The sequence below is a fragment of the Canis lupus genome, chromosome 10 (assembly GCF_011100685.1).
Source record: "Canis lupus familiaris isolate Mischka breed German Shepherd chromosome 10, alternate assembly UU_Cfam_GSD_1.0, whole genome shotgun sequence".
Lineage (NCBI taxonomy): Eukaryota > Metazoa > Chordata > Mammalia > Carnivora > Canidae > Canis > Canis lupus.
Window position 1 is genome coordinate 49,676,051 of NC_049231.1, and position 15,512 is coordinate 49,691,562.

A 15,512-nucleotide genomic window follows, 5' to 3' on the forward strand; every position below is an offset into this window, starting at 1 on the left:
CTTGTGGCTTTGGGGTTTGAGCTGACAAAACAACAAAGCCCCTTATGATATCTCAGAGAAGTTTCTCACTATACTGGCTGGCAGGAAAAAAAAAACCCAACCAGCCTAGATCCAGCCTCACTCAGGGACCCAGAGAATGGGGGATGGAGGTAAAGTTACCTTCATGTGCCTGTGGATGTGACCCAACCCTAGCCTGCCCCAACTTTGAAATTAGGATGTGGTTCCAGCCTGCATGCTGGGATTCCCCATGCTTTTCTGTTACATGGTGGTCCTTGCTCCCAAAGTCATCCTGACACTGCAACTGCAAGACCTGGGCCCTGACCCAGTTGACTCATGGATTCCCCAGGGCCTGGCTTCCTGGGCCTTTCCTCCTTACACGTAAAATTGGAGAAAGGTCCAGCTTTCTTCTTCAGCCAGGGGTGAAGTCAAAGCACGGGGCAATAATAAAAGTTTCTGGGAATTCCTGGAGGACAGTATTGTACTTTGTCTTCTGGGGTAAAAAGAGCCGAGGACACTGCTATCAAAAGGAAGAAAAATGATGACTTCTCAACTAGGCATGGTAAAGGATTTTCTCCTCCTCCTTAAAAATCTTTGATCCTTAAAACATTTTGAGCTGGGATAAAAATTTGTCTTACCAGTTTCCCGCTGACTCCAAGGGGAAATATGGTGCTTTTTATTGAATCCGTATATTTAAGCATTAGGAACACTTAAAGGGAATTCACAACCCAAACAGAAATCATAGGCTCCCTTCTTCTCCTGATGGAGCCAAGTAAAGCTGCTCTGAGCTCAGCGGCCTCGTACCAGCAAACCCAAATCCAGTAGAGGGAAGTCTGCGTGGGTTGAAAATTGGGTTAATGCCAGCTAAAACAGAAGCATCTATTTCTGTCTCTCCATCTCTCTGTGTGTATGTGTGTGTGCCATTGGGTTTGTGCAAATAGAGTTGTACCACAGACTCACACTAATGCTGTGGAATAATTGAAGGTCCAACTTAGAGGCCAGTCCAGGTTTATACGCCAGCATCCCAAGTTTCCACGTGAATGTGTGTTTTAGCCTGTGAACGTTTACTGTCGAAATTACTGGGGAAGCTCTGTCCTCAAACCAGATTGAGATAATTGAAAGCCATCATTTCCAAATGGATTAGTAATTTATACATTGTTACTCTGGCGGGGGGGGGGGTGTCAGGGGGGAGAGGGTAGGGGTTGGGGAGAGTTGGGGGGGCAGTTTCTCTTTGTTGTGTGAGGACATTATGTGCTCTTAGGAAAACAAGATTAAAGGCCATAAATGGCCTATCTACCAAGGAGCAGGCCCCTCACCAAGGCTGGCATTAATGAGCAGATGGTTAGAAAGCAGGCATAATTACATTCTACTGCCAGAGCAGGCCCTCGCCTGCAATCACGAGAAATGCAGTTAAGACCTTTGCTCACTGTGCTGCTTCATCAAAAAGAGTTAAGAGCCCTGAACTTTGTCTGCATTAAGATCCGTCTAAATAAGTTAACTCCAGGCACTTGAAATTGTGCAAGAATCGTTTCTCTGCAGCAGGACCAATTGCAAATGGAGGCTTCCCAGTGGATGGCGGCTCGGGGGACGCAGAGAGTGCTGGGCTGGCAGTGTGGTGGTCCAGCTCATACTGCGTTGCTACTGGCCTGTTAAGCAGGCCACAGTCACCCTAGCCTTAGTTCCTTTCATGTCAAAAGACGACGATCTCTCTCCTCTTGGGGGCCCAGGGTTGTGTTAAAAACAAACAAACAACTAGACCAGGGTGATACAGGTCACTTTGGAAAAGAATGTGGCAGCTGCCTAAAAGAAAGCATGTACTTAGCCTGTGATCTGGCCGCCGTTCTCCCCAGCTGCACCCACAGTCCATACAAAGATGTGTATACACAAGTGTTTATAGCAGATTTATTCCTCCTAAACAAACAAACAAAAAGACTGAAAACAACTTACACATCCATCTACAGGTGAATGGATAAACCCATTATGGTACCTCCATACAATGGAATACAGCTCATCAGTAAAAAGGAACAAACCATGAATCCCTGCAACACGAGGAATCTGGAAAACATGCTGGGTGAAAAGAAGCCAGACACAAAAGAGTACATACTCTTGTACGATGCCACTTATATGCAGATGGAGAGAAGAGCAGCACATAGTGACACAAGACAGATCAGGGGTGGCCTTGGGAGCCGGGGTGGCGATGGGGATGAGTGGCAGAGGCCTCAGGAGTTTGGTGGTGGCGGGCTGATGGGAAAGCTGTTTACCTCTGATGGTGGTGATAGTTGTTTGTCAAAACTCGTTGCCCTGTATGCTTCAGGTAGGTGCCTGTCTATCACAGGTGGATTAAGACCTCCCTGAAGTTGATTTTAAAAATGAAAACCAAACCCCGAAAGCTTCGATTGGGAGTCTTTCATGTGGACTGTGATCCTGTCTACTGTTGCCACTGAGGGGCCCTTTCGGCAAACTACCCGGGAGTTCTCGGCCTCAGTTTCTTCAGATATAAAACAGGAATCACGAGAGACACCTCACGGGGTCATTGCATGTTAGGTGAGCCGATGAGAACACTGATCCTTACGGACGGCTTATGTGCCAGGCAGTTCTAGTTGCTTTGCAGCAATGAGCTCATCTTGAGACAGTTTTGAACACTGCAAAGCGTCGTACACACACGAGTTAGTACTTCTGCACCTTGGAGGTAGGTGTGTGTTCGATTTTTGAAGAGGGCAAAATGTGCCCAGAGAAACATCAGTGTAAATTAGTAGGAACCAAGCTGCCCTCCTCAGCCTCACCAGGGTGGTGAATGGGGAGGTGGCCCCTAAGCCTACCAGGAGAACGGGGTGCAATTCTCCGTGTTTAATGAGAAAGTGGATATTCTCCCGTGGGGCCCCTCACCACGTTCTCTACAGACTCTGGGGAAGAGGTAGCTTTTCCTATACAGCATTTGCCCGGGACATTCAGTCAGCATTTCTGCACCTGATCAGCCAGGCAGGCAGGTTTGGTCCTCAGCATGTGGTATGGCGGGTAGCTAAAAATGATCGTTACCATCCTTACTATTATTTTTATCAGCACTTCATTTTGCAGCAGAGGAAACTGAAACTAAGAGGGATTGCTCTTTTCCCAAAGTCCCCATGCTAGCGACATTTCCTAAGGCTTTCACCATGCCTGTTCCAGTTCTGTGACTTGAGGAGGTCGGAGCTAGGATCCTGAAGAATGCAGTCCCAAGGAATGAAAGTAGATGCACAGTTCAAAAAAACTACCAGAAATTCTAACATTAGTCGACTTTAATTAAGAGACGTATTGATTCATTTTTTTAATGGGAGCAGATGAAGCGTTCTGGACTGGGGAGTGGGGGACACCTTCTCAGTGCTTGCATACAGTAAAAGAAGTGTTAACTGAGCATTTAGAATAATTGGAAGAGGAAAGAGGTCACAAGGAGGTCCCTGCTGTCCTGGTGCCCATCCCATTTCCCCCCAGACCACCGTCCCTGTGAGGTCTTGCTCCGCAAACCTCCCTGACCTTGGGCTCCGTTTCTTCTCCCCTAGTGTGCACCAAAGGTCAGGTGGTGAGCGGCCAGTACCGGATGCTTGCAAAGCACGGGGGCTACGTGTGGCTGGAGACCCAGGGGACGGTTATCTACAACCCTCGCAACCTGCAGCCCCAGTGCATCATGTGCGTGAACTACGTCCTGAGGTAAGCCTGTCGGGGCCACAGGGCTGGGTGTGCAGGATGCCTGAGCTCCCCAGACGGAGGGCAGCAGGCCCCGGGGAAGGCAGACCTACTGGAAACCCTGGCACTACCTTTGCGAGCTCTGTGCAGTGCTTAGGACCCGGAGGATTTTCACAGGTGTCTCAGGAACTCTCGGATGTCTGGGGTTTCCCCTCCCCAATGGTTTCTCCCCACCCCCACCCCCACCCCTGCGTCTTCCCCCATCTGTCATCTGTGTCATGGCTCTGACCCACATGGGGAGGCAGACAGCATAATTGTCATTTAATAAAATGAGGAATAAGGAAAGTGATAGTGCTCCAGCTTTCCAGGAGAGATGTAACAGCTCCATGGTGCCTGGGGAGAAAGTTGGAGCTGGTCACTGCTAGTGTTAAACAAAAACAGAAACCATCACACCCGTGTGTACAGTGCAGCCCCCACACAGTAATAAGACAGCGTCCAAGACGCATCCATATCCAGAGGGCGCTCCCCAGGTTGCTGCCTCCATGACCCCAAAGTTTGCCGTGTGGTTCCTTACAAATGCTAGCAGGCGTCTGGACCCATGTTTTTTTGGCTGAAAGGGTTAGCTGTCCGGTTGTCCATGTGTTGGGGGGGGGGTGGGGGGCGTAAAAGGATTTTGCTAGAAAACGTGGGTGGTCTGAAGCACCTCTCGTCCCACCAGTGAGATTGAGAAGAACGACGTGGTGTTCTCCATGGACCAGACGGAATCACTGTTCAAGCCCCACCTGATGGCCATGACCAGCCTCTTCGACAGCAGTGGCGAGGTGGCGGTATCCGACAAGAGTGACTACCTGTTCACCAAGCTGAAGGAGGAGCCCGAGGAGCTGGCCCAGCTGGCCCCCACTGCAGGAGATGCCATCATTTCTCTGGATTTCGGTGGGTGCTTCTTAGCTGAACAGGGGCCTGCTGAACCCTCTCGTGGGGTGCAGGTGGGGGTGGGGAGGAAGTTCTTACTGGAACAGGCCTCCCTGGCTTCAGTTCTTCCTTAACCCCTGCCCCTTCCATGGTCTGGTGGCCAGACTGTGCTGAGCACAAGAGCGACACATGGTGCGGAGTAAGATGGTCCTGCTGCTGACTTTGCAAGGTCCTGAGCAGGGGGTGGGGTTGTGGGGGACTCTCTTCTTTATTTATTTTTATTTTTTTTATTTTAAAGATTTTTATTTATTTACTCATGAGAGACACACACACAGAGAGAGAGAGGCAGAGACACAGGCAGAGGGAGAAGCAGGTTCCATGCAGGGAGCCCAATGTGGGACTCGATCCAGGGACCCCAGGATCATGCCCTGGGCTGAAGGTGGCACTAAACCGCTGAGCCACCAGGGCTGCCCGGGGGCCTCTCTTCTGAGGAGTCACTGGTTCTCCAACACGGGCAGTGAGGGCCTGAGATGAGGGAGGCCGCTGGCCTGTTTTCACAGTGAGGGCCAATCCCCATCCCCTGGGGACAGATTGCTCGTTTAGGGAGAGGGGCAGGCTGAAATAATAGAAATAGTTCCAGAAATATGGCTGGAGGAAAGATTCTGGCCCAGGATGATGCCCTCATATGCACTATTTCTTTAAAATGCTGGCCTGTCCATAGGGCCGTTGGGTGGCTCAGTAGGTAAAGTATCTGACACTCGATTTCAGCTCAGGTCATGATCTCAGGGTTGTGAGACTGAACCCTGTGTCAGGCTCCCCACTGAGCGTGGAATCTGCTGGAAGATTCTCTCTCCCCTCTCCCTCTGCCCTTCCCCCTAACCCTGTGCATGTGCTCTAAAAAAAAAAAAAAAAAAAGAAAGAAATGTTGTTCTGTCCAGTGGAGATTTGTGTCCTGTGGCCCCAGGCAGAGTTTCAGCCCATTCCCCGCCCATGCTGGAAGCACCTTCCATGTGTCCCTGTTCCCAGGTTGTGAGCCCCCTCACCCTCACCAGCCTGGCCCAGGGCCAGCAGCACCTCCCTGTGCTCATCCCAGAGTGGCTTGTGCCCTCTGGAAGTGCTCTGCAGAGGCCAGCTGGGGATTGCAACTTCAGAAACTATAAAGGGCAGCGGCCCCAGGACGAGGAGTTTTGTGGCTTCCCAGTTTTGTGGCAGTACTGAGGCAAATTGCCCTGTTTTCCTCTTACAACCCCCTCCTCGTGGACATTGCTGACTACCTGTCGAGGAAGTAGGTCCCAGTACCTGTAGTCCCTGACAATGAAATCCTCCAGGAGGGTGCTCCCTTCAAAGGGAGATAGTTCATTGCCTCACAGTCCCTGGTAGGGGCTCGTTGCTGCGGCCCAACCTCGGAGGCTGAGGACCTAGCCCCAGGCCTGCTTTCAGACCCTCCTAGGGCCTTCTGAGCACCCTCTGGGCTCTCTGCCCAGGGGTAAGCCCAGTGGCCAGTCCAGTGGCCGTGGGTGTTAACCAGCCAGGCCCTTGTCTCTGCAGGGAGCCAGAGCTTCGAGGAGTCCTCATCCTACAACAGCGCCCTCCTGCCCCCAAGCCAGCCGTGGCCCAGAGAGCTGAGGAGCCACAGCACCCAGAGCGAGGACGGGAGCCTGCCCGCCTTCACTGTGCCCCAAGCGGCGGCCTCCGGGAGCGCCACCCCAAGTGCCACCAGCAGCAGCAGCAGCTGCTCCACGGTGAGCACCCTGCCTTGGGGTGAGGACATGGAAAGGGTGGGCTGTTCCTTTTAACTGCTGCAGGATGGCCGAGTAGACAGCCCAAACAGGAATATGCCCGCATGCCCCTCCAGTGAGCCCAGAACCCCGTAGAGTGGTGGGGACGGATGCTTACCTGCCTGCTGCCCCAGCCTTTGCCGTTACTGTCTGCACCCCCATCTACGCCCTAAGTTCCTTGGAGATGGGGGCCGAGTTGCACACAGCTTTGAGCCTGTAGCTCGGTCCCAGTGCGGGACAGTCACCGTCCTGCTCCAGGCAGATAGCTGTATGGTCTCCAGAGCCCCGCCGGCCACAGCCCTACTTGTCAGCAGGGGTCCCTCTACACATACTTGTTCCATGGAATGGAGCTGAGTCTGTGAGTCTAGACACATACTTCTTTCACCTGGGACTTCTGGGGAGACCAGCACCCTACTCTTGACTTGGTGTCTCTCCTTCCTGGCCCCCAGCCCAGCAGCCCCGGAGACTACTACACATCTCTAAATGATGATCTGAAGATTGAGGTGATCGAGAAGCTCTTCACCATGGACACAGAGGCAAAGGACCAGGGCAGCACTCAGGTAGATGGGCTACACCTGCCCACTGGCAGGAGGGGAGACGAAGGCTCACAGCCATTCTGGCAGCCCCGTCCCTTTGTCCTCGGTCGCAGAGACCAGTGGGGGCATGTGGCCAAGGCCCTGGTCATAAAGGGGAAGTGGGGCCTGCAGTAGTCCCCTTCTCCTACCTTTGCCCTCTGCTTTGCTCACCAAATCCACCTTGGGAGCTCTTTACCGAGGCTGAGTTTTTGTGCACCGAGAAAGCCACAGAACCTTTCTTAAAGAAGCCCTGTGTTTAAAGAGCATGTCCAGATTTGTGAGGTGTTCATAAACAATAAGGAACAGTAACTCTCCTCACACACACCTTCATCTTAGGATTCTGAAATAACTTTTAATGCATTTTAAAATGGCATCTAGCAGAGATTTTCATTTACACACAACTTTTCAGGAATGCACAGAGGTGGGGGTTCTTAAAAATGATAAGAACAGGGATGAGATGGGTGCGTGTTTCACAGTGCCCCAAGGACAAGTGTTCAGCCCCCTTCGTCTCAGGCCCAGTTGTTCTAACAAGTCCCCCTGCTGCGCAGCTGGTCTCTTTGGCCTGCCTGGCGCAAGCTCTCGCAATTCGGCAAAACTTCCCTGCTTGAGCCCTTCCTGCTCTGTCCTCTGAACTCCCGAGGGGTTGCTCAGTACTTGATGCCATCTGCTTCCGCTCCTGCGCTGTGCCATACAGGGAGTCATCATCACTAAGCTGCACACCCTACCCCCCAACAGCGAGGGTATCATTTTCTGCATGGGCTTTTGGGTACGTCCTGTTGTGTACATCAGGGTCCTATAGGACCCATCAGTACTGTGCCCAGTACTTAAGCATGTTACCTAAGTACTTGCCGAGTGAAAGTCTCTCTGCCAGTAGGGCAGCTGTTACTGTACAAGCAGGCCATGGACGGACCCTGGGTGCTCGTCCTGTGCTCAGGCCTGTGGCAGGATAGATGAGGGAGATGAGGACAGAGCTGTCCCTGGCTCCTGGCGTGTGCACCACGGGCCGCAGGGGAGAAGGAGGGGTCTGGACAGGCAGACGGGAGACAGGAGGGCGTTTCAGGTTGGGTGAGGTGGTGCCACCAGTGTGGAACGTGCAGGGACAGCTGCGTGGAGCATGGAGGTTCAGGACACAGACTGAAGAGGGCATGAACCCATGGAAAGGCTAACATCGCATGCCAGGAGCCCTGCACACCGGGTAGACGAGTCTGAGTTTTCTTTTGGTGGACCATGGGGAGCCAAGGGCAGTGCTAGAGCAAGGAAGGGACGCTGCTGAGGGGGTGCGAGAGGGAGGACACACAGGCAAGGATGGACAGGGGCTGGGCTAGCATTCTTGGGGTCATGCCATCCTCACCACCCCTTTGCCTCCACTCTGTCCTCAGACGGACTTCAGTGAGCTGGACTTGGAGACCTTGGCACCCTACATCCCCATGGACGGTGAAGACTTCCAGCTCAGTCCCATCTGCCCAGAGGAGAGGCTCCTGCCGGAGAAGCCACAGTCCACCCCCCAGCACTGCTTCAGTACCATGACGAACATCTTCCAGCCACTGGCGCCGATGGCCTCCCACAGCCCCTTCCTCCTAGATAAGTATCAGCAGCAGCTGGGAAGCAAGAAGATAGAGCCTGAGCACCAGCCCATGTCCTCCATCTTCTTTGATGGCGGGAATAAGGTGTCCCTGCCACCGTGCTGTGGCCAAGCCAGCACCCCTCTCTCCTCCATGGGAGGCAGATCCAGTACACAGTGGCCCCCTGACCCGCCATTACACTTCGGGCCCACGAAGTGGCCTGTTGCAGATCAGCACACGGAGTCCTTGGGGCCATCGCCCTTGGGGCCCCCCATCACCTCACCCCATCTCTCCATGTTCAAGAAAAGGTGAGTGGCAGAGACCCTTGGCTGCATCAGCAGAGGCTCCTACAGTGGGTGGGAGGGCGGTCTCTGGGGCCCCAGAAAGGCTCCCTGCCTCCTCTCCTGCCACAGCCTTCTCTGTGTTCTAAGGGTGGAGGCCTTGGGGGAATCACCCTGAGGTACGTGAGGCCTGGAGCAGGACGCATTTCTGTCAGGGCCGAGGCGGAGAGAAGGGAGAGAAGGGGCCTTGGACACCACTGTCTCCCCCTTCAGGCCAGGACTCCTCATCTGAGTCACAGAATGCCAAAAAGTATTTGAATGACTGTTCCTCACTTCTCTGCTGGAATCCTGGTTGAGAAAAGCATACAAGATGTCCTTGCTTCTCCCCAGCCTTTATGGCTGATCCACAGCGGCCTCCTCAGCACCACCCATGTCAATCAGCGGGGCGCTCACTGGGCCGGGTTGCAGTGGTTGGTCCAGGACTTCTTGATCCCAGGACCACCGGTCATGCTTCCCTGGGGTGCTTGCCCAGAACTGGTCCTTACCGGGGAGCAGTCCAGGCTGTGCAGGGGAGAGGCAGGGCAGAGACTGAGGTCTTAAAGACCAATGTCACCCAATGTGCAGCCACAAATGAGGTCAGGCCTCAAGGCTGTCTGGATACAGCTGGGCAGGCAGATGTGGAGGGAGGTACAGGTGACTGGAGCCATCAGCATCTCAAGCCCACTGCCCCTCCTCTGGGAACCTGCCCTTTGGCTCCGAGAGCCAGCATAGTCAAGCATTAGCCCTGGAAGGGCCCTCTGAAGGCGCTGAGAGCAGATGAAGGCCTAGGGGGTGTGGAGCTTCCCCTTCCCACTGTTTCACCGCTCACTCTCTTGGGCTTACAGGTCCGCAAAGGCCTTTGGGCCCCAAGGCCCAGATGTGATGAGCCCGGCCATGGTAGCCCTATCCAACAAGCTGAAGCTGAAGAGACAGCGAGAGTATGAGGAACAAGCCTTCCAAGACCTAAGCGGGGTGAGCCACCTGCCTGGTGTTGTCTGGGTTCCCCGCTGCAGCCCATGGGGTGGGGAGCTGGGTATGGAGACAGGGCTGGATGGAAACTCTCATGACAGCTGTGAGGGCTCAGAGGGCCTTCCAGGGACGGCAGAGAGGGGTGAGTGTGGCTGTTCAGAGAGGCCCACCCTACCCCCGACTCAGGTTGAGGACCTGGTTCTCTGGCCTTCTCCCCTCTACCTCCAGGGGGATCCACCAGGCAGCAGCACTTCACATCAGGTATGGAAAAGGATGAAGAGCCTCAGGGGCAACGTGAACTGCCCTTTGATTCCCGACAAACTGCTGAGTGCAAACATCCCCAATGGTAAGCAGTGGGCCCCCAGGCCTCCCTGGGGTGCTGGGGGGACAGCGTTTGCAGAGGCCCATCCGGATTCCTCCACGGTCTCAGCACCTGCCTCTCTGCACCTTGGCAGAACAGGATGGTGTCCTGTGCCCCACCTTGCACTCACCCACCTCCCCACTTTCCAATAGGCTCATACGAGAGTCAGGAAGCTCTGGGCACTGATCCCCCAGGAGCTGGCTGTAGCTCTGAGCACCCTTTGTGAAGGAAGGGGGCCGCTGGGGGCTTCACAGCACTCCCCCGCCTTGGCCTGGCACTGCCCTCACCTGCTGGCATTGGTCTTTCAGACGAGTTCACCCAAAATCCCATGAGAGGCCTAGGACAGCCCCTGAGACACCTGCCACCGCCGCCATCTGTCATGAGCCCGGGGGAGAACACCAAGAGTGGGTTCCCCCCGCAGTGTTACGCCCCCCAGTACCAGGACTACAGCCTGCCATCGGCTCACAAGGTGTCAGGTGAGCACGTTTGGGAACTGGAACCACCCTGCCAGGGTCTGACGCGCGCGATGCAGGAGCGTCAGGGGCTAGACGGCCCGGGGCAGCAGAGCCCAGCTCGGTACTTGGATGAGAGCGCCGCCCCGCGGAGCCACCTTCCCAGAGGGAGTGCGGCAGGGGCTGGAGGCCATCTGCCCCCAGGGTTGTAGGAGGGACATTCGGGGCTCCTTGGACCTAAGGGTCCCCAAGCCCGTGTCTTTTGCTCAGTGCTTCACGTTGCCCTGTCGCCTACTGCCTCATTCCCGTAGCAGGGGCATCACCGTGCCTTGGGGCAGGAACTGAGGACATGCCCGGAGATCGCACTGCCGCGGGGTGGCCTGGGGAGCTCTGGGAGGGGTCGTCCCACCAGACTTCGTTCTCCGGAGGGTTAGCCACCTGCCTTCCACCCTGGGCTGCCTGAGGCTCTTCCCATCTTACAAATCATGATACCATCCCAAAGGGGTGCCTGGCTTTGGGGGAAACACACCAGAGGCCCTCTTATGGAAGAGCCCCTTTTCGGAATGTTTGAGAGCTTTAAAACCACGGTACCAACCATTCTTTCAGGTATGGCAAGTCGGCTGCTTGGGCCTTCCTTTGAGCCCTACCTGCTGCCCGAATTGACCAGATATGACTGTGAGGTGAACGTTCCTGTCCCAGGAAGCTCCACGCTCCTGCAAGGAGGGGACCTCCTCAGAGCCCTGGACCAGGCCACCTGAGCCAGGGCCCCCCGACCCCCACCCCACCGTGGGCGGACACCCCCGCTCACGCCGCCCTGCCAGCTTCACTCTCTACGTCGACTTTTGCAACTAGGTATTTCTAACACCAACACACTTTTTACAAGATATACCTACCTGGCGAACTTGCTCACGTCACCAAGTAGTGGCCTTTTTCTAAAGATGCTCACTTTAGTAGCTGTATTTTTAAGATACACTGTTGTTTTACCTGCTGCGTTTTATTCTGTCAATGAACATGTTCTTAAATTTTGTAAGATTTTTCTTTCCCCAACTTTGATTACTTCTAATTTATATTATTCCTGGGTCCCTCTGTCTGGCTCTCTCTCACACACACTATCCATACTAACGAGTTTTGTGTATAGGTTTGTTCTCTTGTCAGGAAAGCTTTGGCTTTGTCTAACTTGTTGCTGTTGTTGCCAAAGAGAAACAAACTAATTTTGCTATCCAAGCTAGATTTTCACGGCCTATTCCTCTCAAAGCCCTCCTCCTTCCTTTCTTAAAACTAATCACCCTATGGTAAGTTATCCATCTTTTTTCTTTTCTTAAGCCGACTCTTGGCTCTAATTTTGACACAACTTTTGGGAAAAAAGAGAAATGTGAAGGGTGAACTCTAGCATATGTGGTTGTCCGTGATGGTTGCGCAATGTGGCTTTTCCCTCCCTGTTTGGGGTTTCTCTCCTGCATTTGGTGGATTTGTTTGTTATTATTCAAAAACCTAACTGAGTTGTTGTTTTTGTTTTTTTTTTTTAAAGAAAATGTCTATCTGGGTTAAGTGTCTATCATAGATATGGGTACTCTGTAATATCTAAAAACTGAGAAACGGAATCCTGCTCACGAAATCACTTTGAGATGGTTTTTAAGGCGTCAGTTCTCTTTCTCTCGGTGTCGCTGACACTGCAGCTCTATGGCACTCTCCCCCGGGGCCTGTACCAGCTCTTCTCGAGCTTTCTCGCTATTGCCTTTTTGCTTTGGGGATATGCCATGGGCATGACAAACAATCCAAGACGTGGAATCACGAAGTGTGGGAGCATTGCGAGCTGTCTTCTCGTGTTCTATATGTATTATGTATGTATGTATGTATGTATATTATTATTGCTGCCAAGAGGGTCTGATGGCATGTCATGGGGTGAGGGTGGGGCGAATCTAAGGGAGGGGAAGTGCTTTAATTTTTCTTCAGATTTTGTTGCTAGCCCTTCAAGTGCACTGAGCTATGGGACTCTACAGGTCTTTCACTTGGCACATTTGGATATTTCCAGAATCACCATGAGATGGTTTCAGCAGGAAATCACAATAGAAAGGGAGGATTCAGAAATAGTGTAGTGCCCCAGCCCATGATCCTCCCAGCTTACCAGCCCAGAGCACATGGAGCTGGCCTGAGAGAGGGTGCAGAGAGGGGTGCCGCTGGTCCTGACCAGGCCCGCACCCCTTCCTCAGCCTGCTGTCAGCTGGCCCTGTGAGGAGCAGCAGCAGGCCGACTTCCTGGTTGGCCCCTCGCCTCAGGCCTTCCCCAAGGTCTGTCACCTGAAGTGACTTATACAGGTAGGAAGCACTGAAAATCAAGTGTTCTCAGAGCACTTTGTAACTCACTGGGTAAGAGGGACAATACCTTTGGTTTTTAAATACCGATCACATGAAGCTCTTCTGTCCTGGGTACAATGAGGACTTTTCTAGAAATACAAAGCACAGCAGGCCAAGAATTTGGTAAATCTGGATAGACTTATTGCCAAAAACACAACAAAAAAAAACCTGAAGTTCAAAAGCAATCTAGGAGAAAAACGACCCGGTCGCTGCATTGACCAAATCACACTTTAGCACCACCGCTTTGCCCCACGCACAGCGGCAGAACTTGAAGGGTTACTGACGTATAAACGCTGGTGTTTGATTTCCTGTGTGTGTTGCCTCAGCATTAAGGGCATTTTACCCTTGCAGTTTTACTAAAACACTCTGAAAAATATTCCAAGCTTCATATTAACCTTACCTGTCAACGTAACGAGTTCATGAACATTACTGTATTGTCAAACTCCTACTGACAACATTGCTATAGGGGAGCTTAACTTTATAAGGAAATGTATTTTGACACTGATATCTTATTAAAGTGTTCTGATCCTACCACTGCTGGTAGCTCTGGTTTCTTGTGGATTTGTCATGGGCTACACCGACATAAAGCGAAGCATCTACTAAATAGTTCACAGACAACGAACATTGCCCCTGACCTCTGTGAGACGACGGAGGCCAGCCAGCAGGAAGATAAGAGCATCATGAAGCAGCTTGGGAGCTGCTCAAGCCTGGGTGCCACGCTGCATCGACCATATTGCTGCATAGTTTTCAGTCTGCCGCTGGGCCCTTTCTTGTATCCTAGGGAGTACCCAGGGACAGAAGTCATGGTCCTGCCTTCAGAAGACTATGTAAAGTAGCATGAGAGCTGTGCTGGTCTATATGTCACACTCTGCATGTTGAGATGAAGGTTGAAAGGGAAGGGAGGCATGTCCACTAGCAGACAGGAAGGACCTCAGTTTGGAGGTAGCAGGCCTCCCTTCCTGGCCTTCCAGGTAGAATGCAAAGGTAGGAGGGAAGGACAGAGACAGGGCCTGGCAAAAGCCCTGCATTAGACATGGCATGATGGGTTCCTGAATTCAAATTTTACTTTTCTAAATCACGCCTTACGTATGGATAGATGGCTGTCTCTGTAGTGTCACACAGGAGCTGGGGAGAGAGCCAGCAGCAGCCTCTGCTCACAACCTGCAGGCCTAGAACCAGCCATTCCGGAATATTCCTTTGAACTCCATGGCCCCGTGGGAACTACTTGGCCTCTCTGTGGCCTTCATGAAATCGAAATCAATTCCTTGACTTCCATGACCACCCAGGCACGACCAGGAGAAGTTATATTTCAAGATGAGCTATAGCCTATGGAATGTTTAAGGTGGGCAATAGAAGGAATCATTGCAGGAATAATCCCATTGAGAAGGTAGGATGGGCACAGATGGGATAGAATGCAGCATGGAGTGGTTAGCCACAGATAGAAGCATGGGCAGTTCATCATTTTAAAGGAAGGAAGGTGAAGAATAGAATAAAGCTACAGCCTATCAAGTGAAGGGAAGATGATGAGCAACCTCCAACCTAATTGTTTCCATTTCCTCAGCAATGGAGGCAAGACCGTTAGTGGAGAGGAGAGAGGGTGTTAGATTTCTCAGGAGAGAGAAGTATGAAATCATCATTTTAGGAGGCCAAACGGTTAGTATCAGATTGCTCAAATGAGATTTTGGTCACAAATTAACCCATTGGCACAGCTGTATGTGTTTCTCTAACCACAGTATTCCACCCTAATGGAGGCAGAATGGATGGCTAGTTGAGGTTGCCAGGTTGGGGGACAGCCAGAACAGCATGTCAGAAGGAGTTAGGAATGTTTCCAAGAGAATGACCATTATGACGGACCAGGAAAACTAAGTTGTGTGAGAAGGAAAGAAAAAAGATGAAGAGGATGACTAATGAAAAATCGGGAGGCTCAGTGAATGAGAGGTTTTAATGAGATCAGAGAGGGGTCAGAGAGAGGTGTGGAAAAAGGGAACCATGCAGATAGTCCCTGTCAGAGGAGAGGAAACTGAAGATTGAAATCTCACTTATACCCACATGTGACCCAGCAACATTATAAATACAGTAGGTATTTATCTATCTTAAGTGAAAACTTTAGATATACCTAAAATTTACCCACAAACATTTGTGGATAATGCTGCTGCAATTATCAAGAACTAGAAACAACCCAAATGTCCTTCAACAGGGGTATGAATTAGGGAAAAAAAAAAACAAAAACAAAAACCTAAACTGTAATCCATCTTTATAATGGAGTACCACTCAGTAATCAAGGCCAACTAGCTTGATTCACACAGCAACATGGAGGAAGTGCAAAGGTATTCTGTTGAGTGAAAGAAGCCAGCATCAAACAGTGCAGTCTATATAATTCTATTTATATGACATCCTAGAGAAAGAAAAAAAATGCAGGAATAGACAACAGATCATTGATTACTGAGGAGAAGTTTGAATAAAGGGTCTACATGGAGGAGTTCTTTGGAGTATTAGAATTATTCTATATCCTGTCAGTGGTGGTCGTTACATATGAAAATCTGGGTGTGTACAAAAATCATAGAACCGTACA

At 51.8% G+C, this 15,512-nt stretch overlaps 1 protein-coding gene across 1 annotated transcript in view; it reads left to right on the forward strand.

The window, feature by feature from the left end:
- EPAS1 (endothelial PAS domain protein 1) overlaps nucleotides 1-13,474 on the forward strand; it is an 85,920-nt gene extending 72,446 nt beyond the window's left edge. Inside the window, exons 9-17 of the mRNA XM_038551203.1 lie at nucleotides 3,534-3,681; nucleotides 4,376-4,590; nucleotides 6,118-6,311; nucleotides 6,797-6,907; nucleotides 8,302-8,792; nucleotides 9,650-9,776; nucleotides 10,002-10,119; nucleotides 10,443-10,610; nucleotides 11,193-13,474. Coding sequence (XP_038407131.1) covers nucleotides 3,534-3,681; nucleotides 4,376-4,590; nucleotides 6,118-6,311; nucleotides 6,797-6,907; nucleotides 8,302-8,792; nucleotides 9,650-9,776; nucleotides 10,002-10,119; nucleotides 10,443-10,610; nucleotides 11,193-11,344 — 1,724 coding nt within the window. The 3' untranslated portion in view covers nucleotides 11,345-13,474. The remainder of the gene's footprint in view (nucleotides 1-3,533; nucleotides 3,682-4,375; nucleotides 4,591-6,117; nucleotides 6,312-6,796; nucleotides 6,908-8,301; nucleotides 8,793-9,649; nucleotides 9,777-10,001; nucleotides 10,120-10,442; nucleotides 10,611-11,192) is intronic.
- The last annotated feature ends 2,038 nt before the right edge of the window (nucleotides 13,475-15,512 follow it).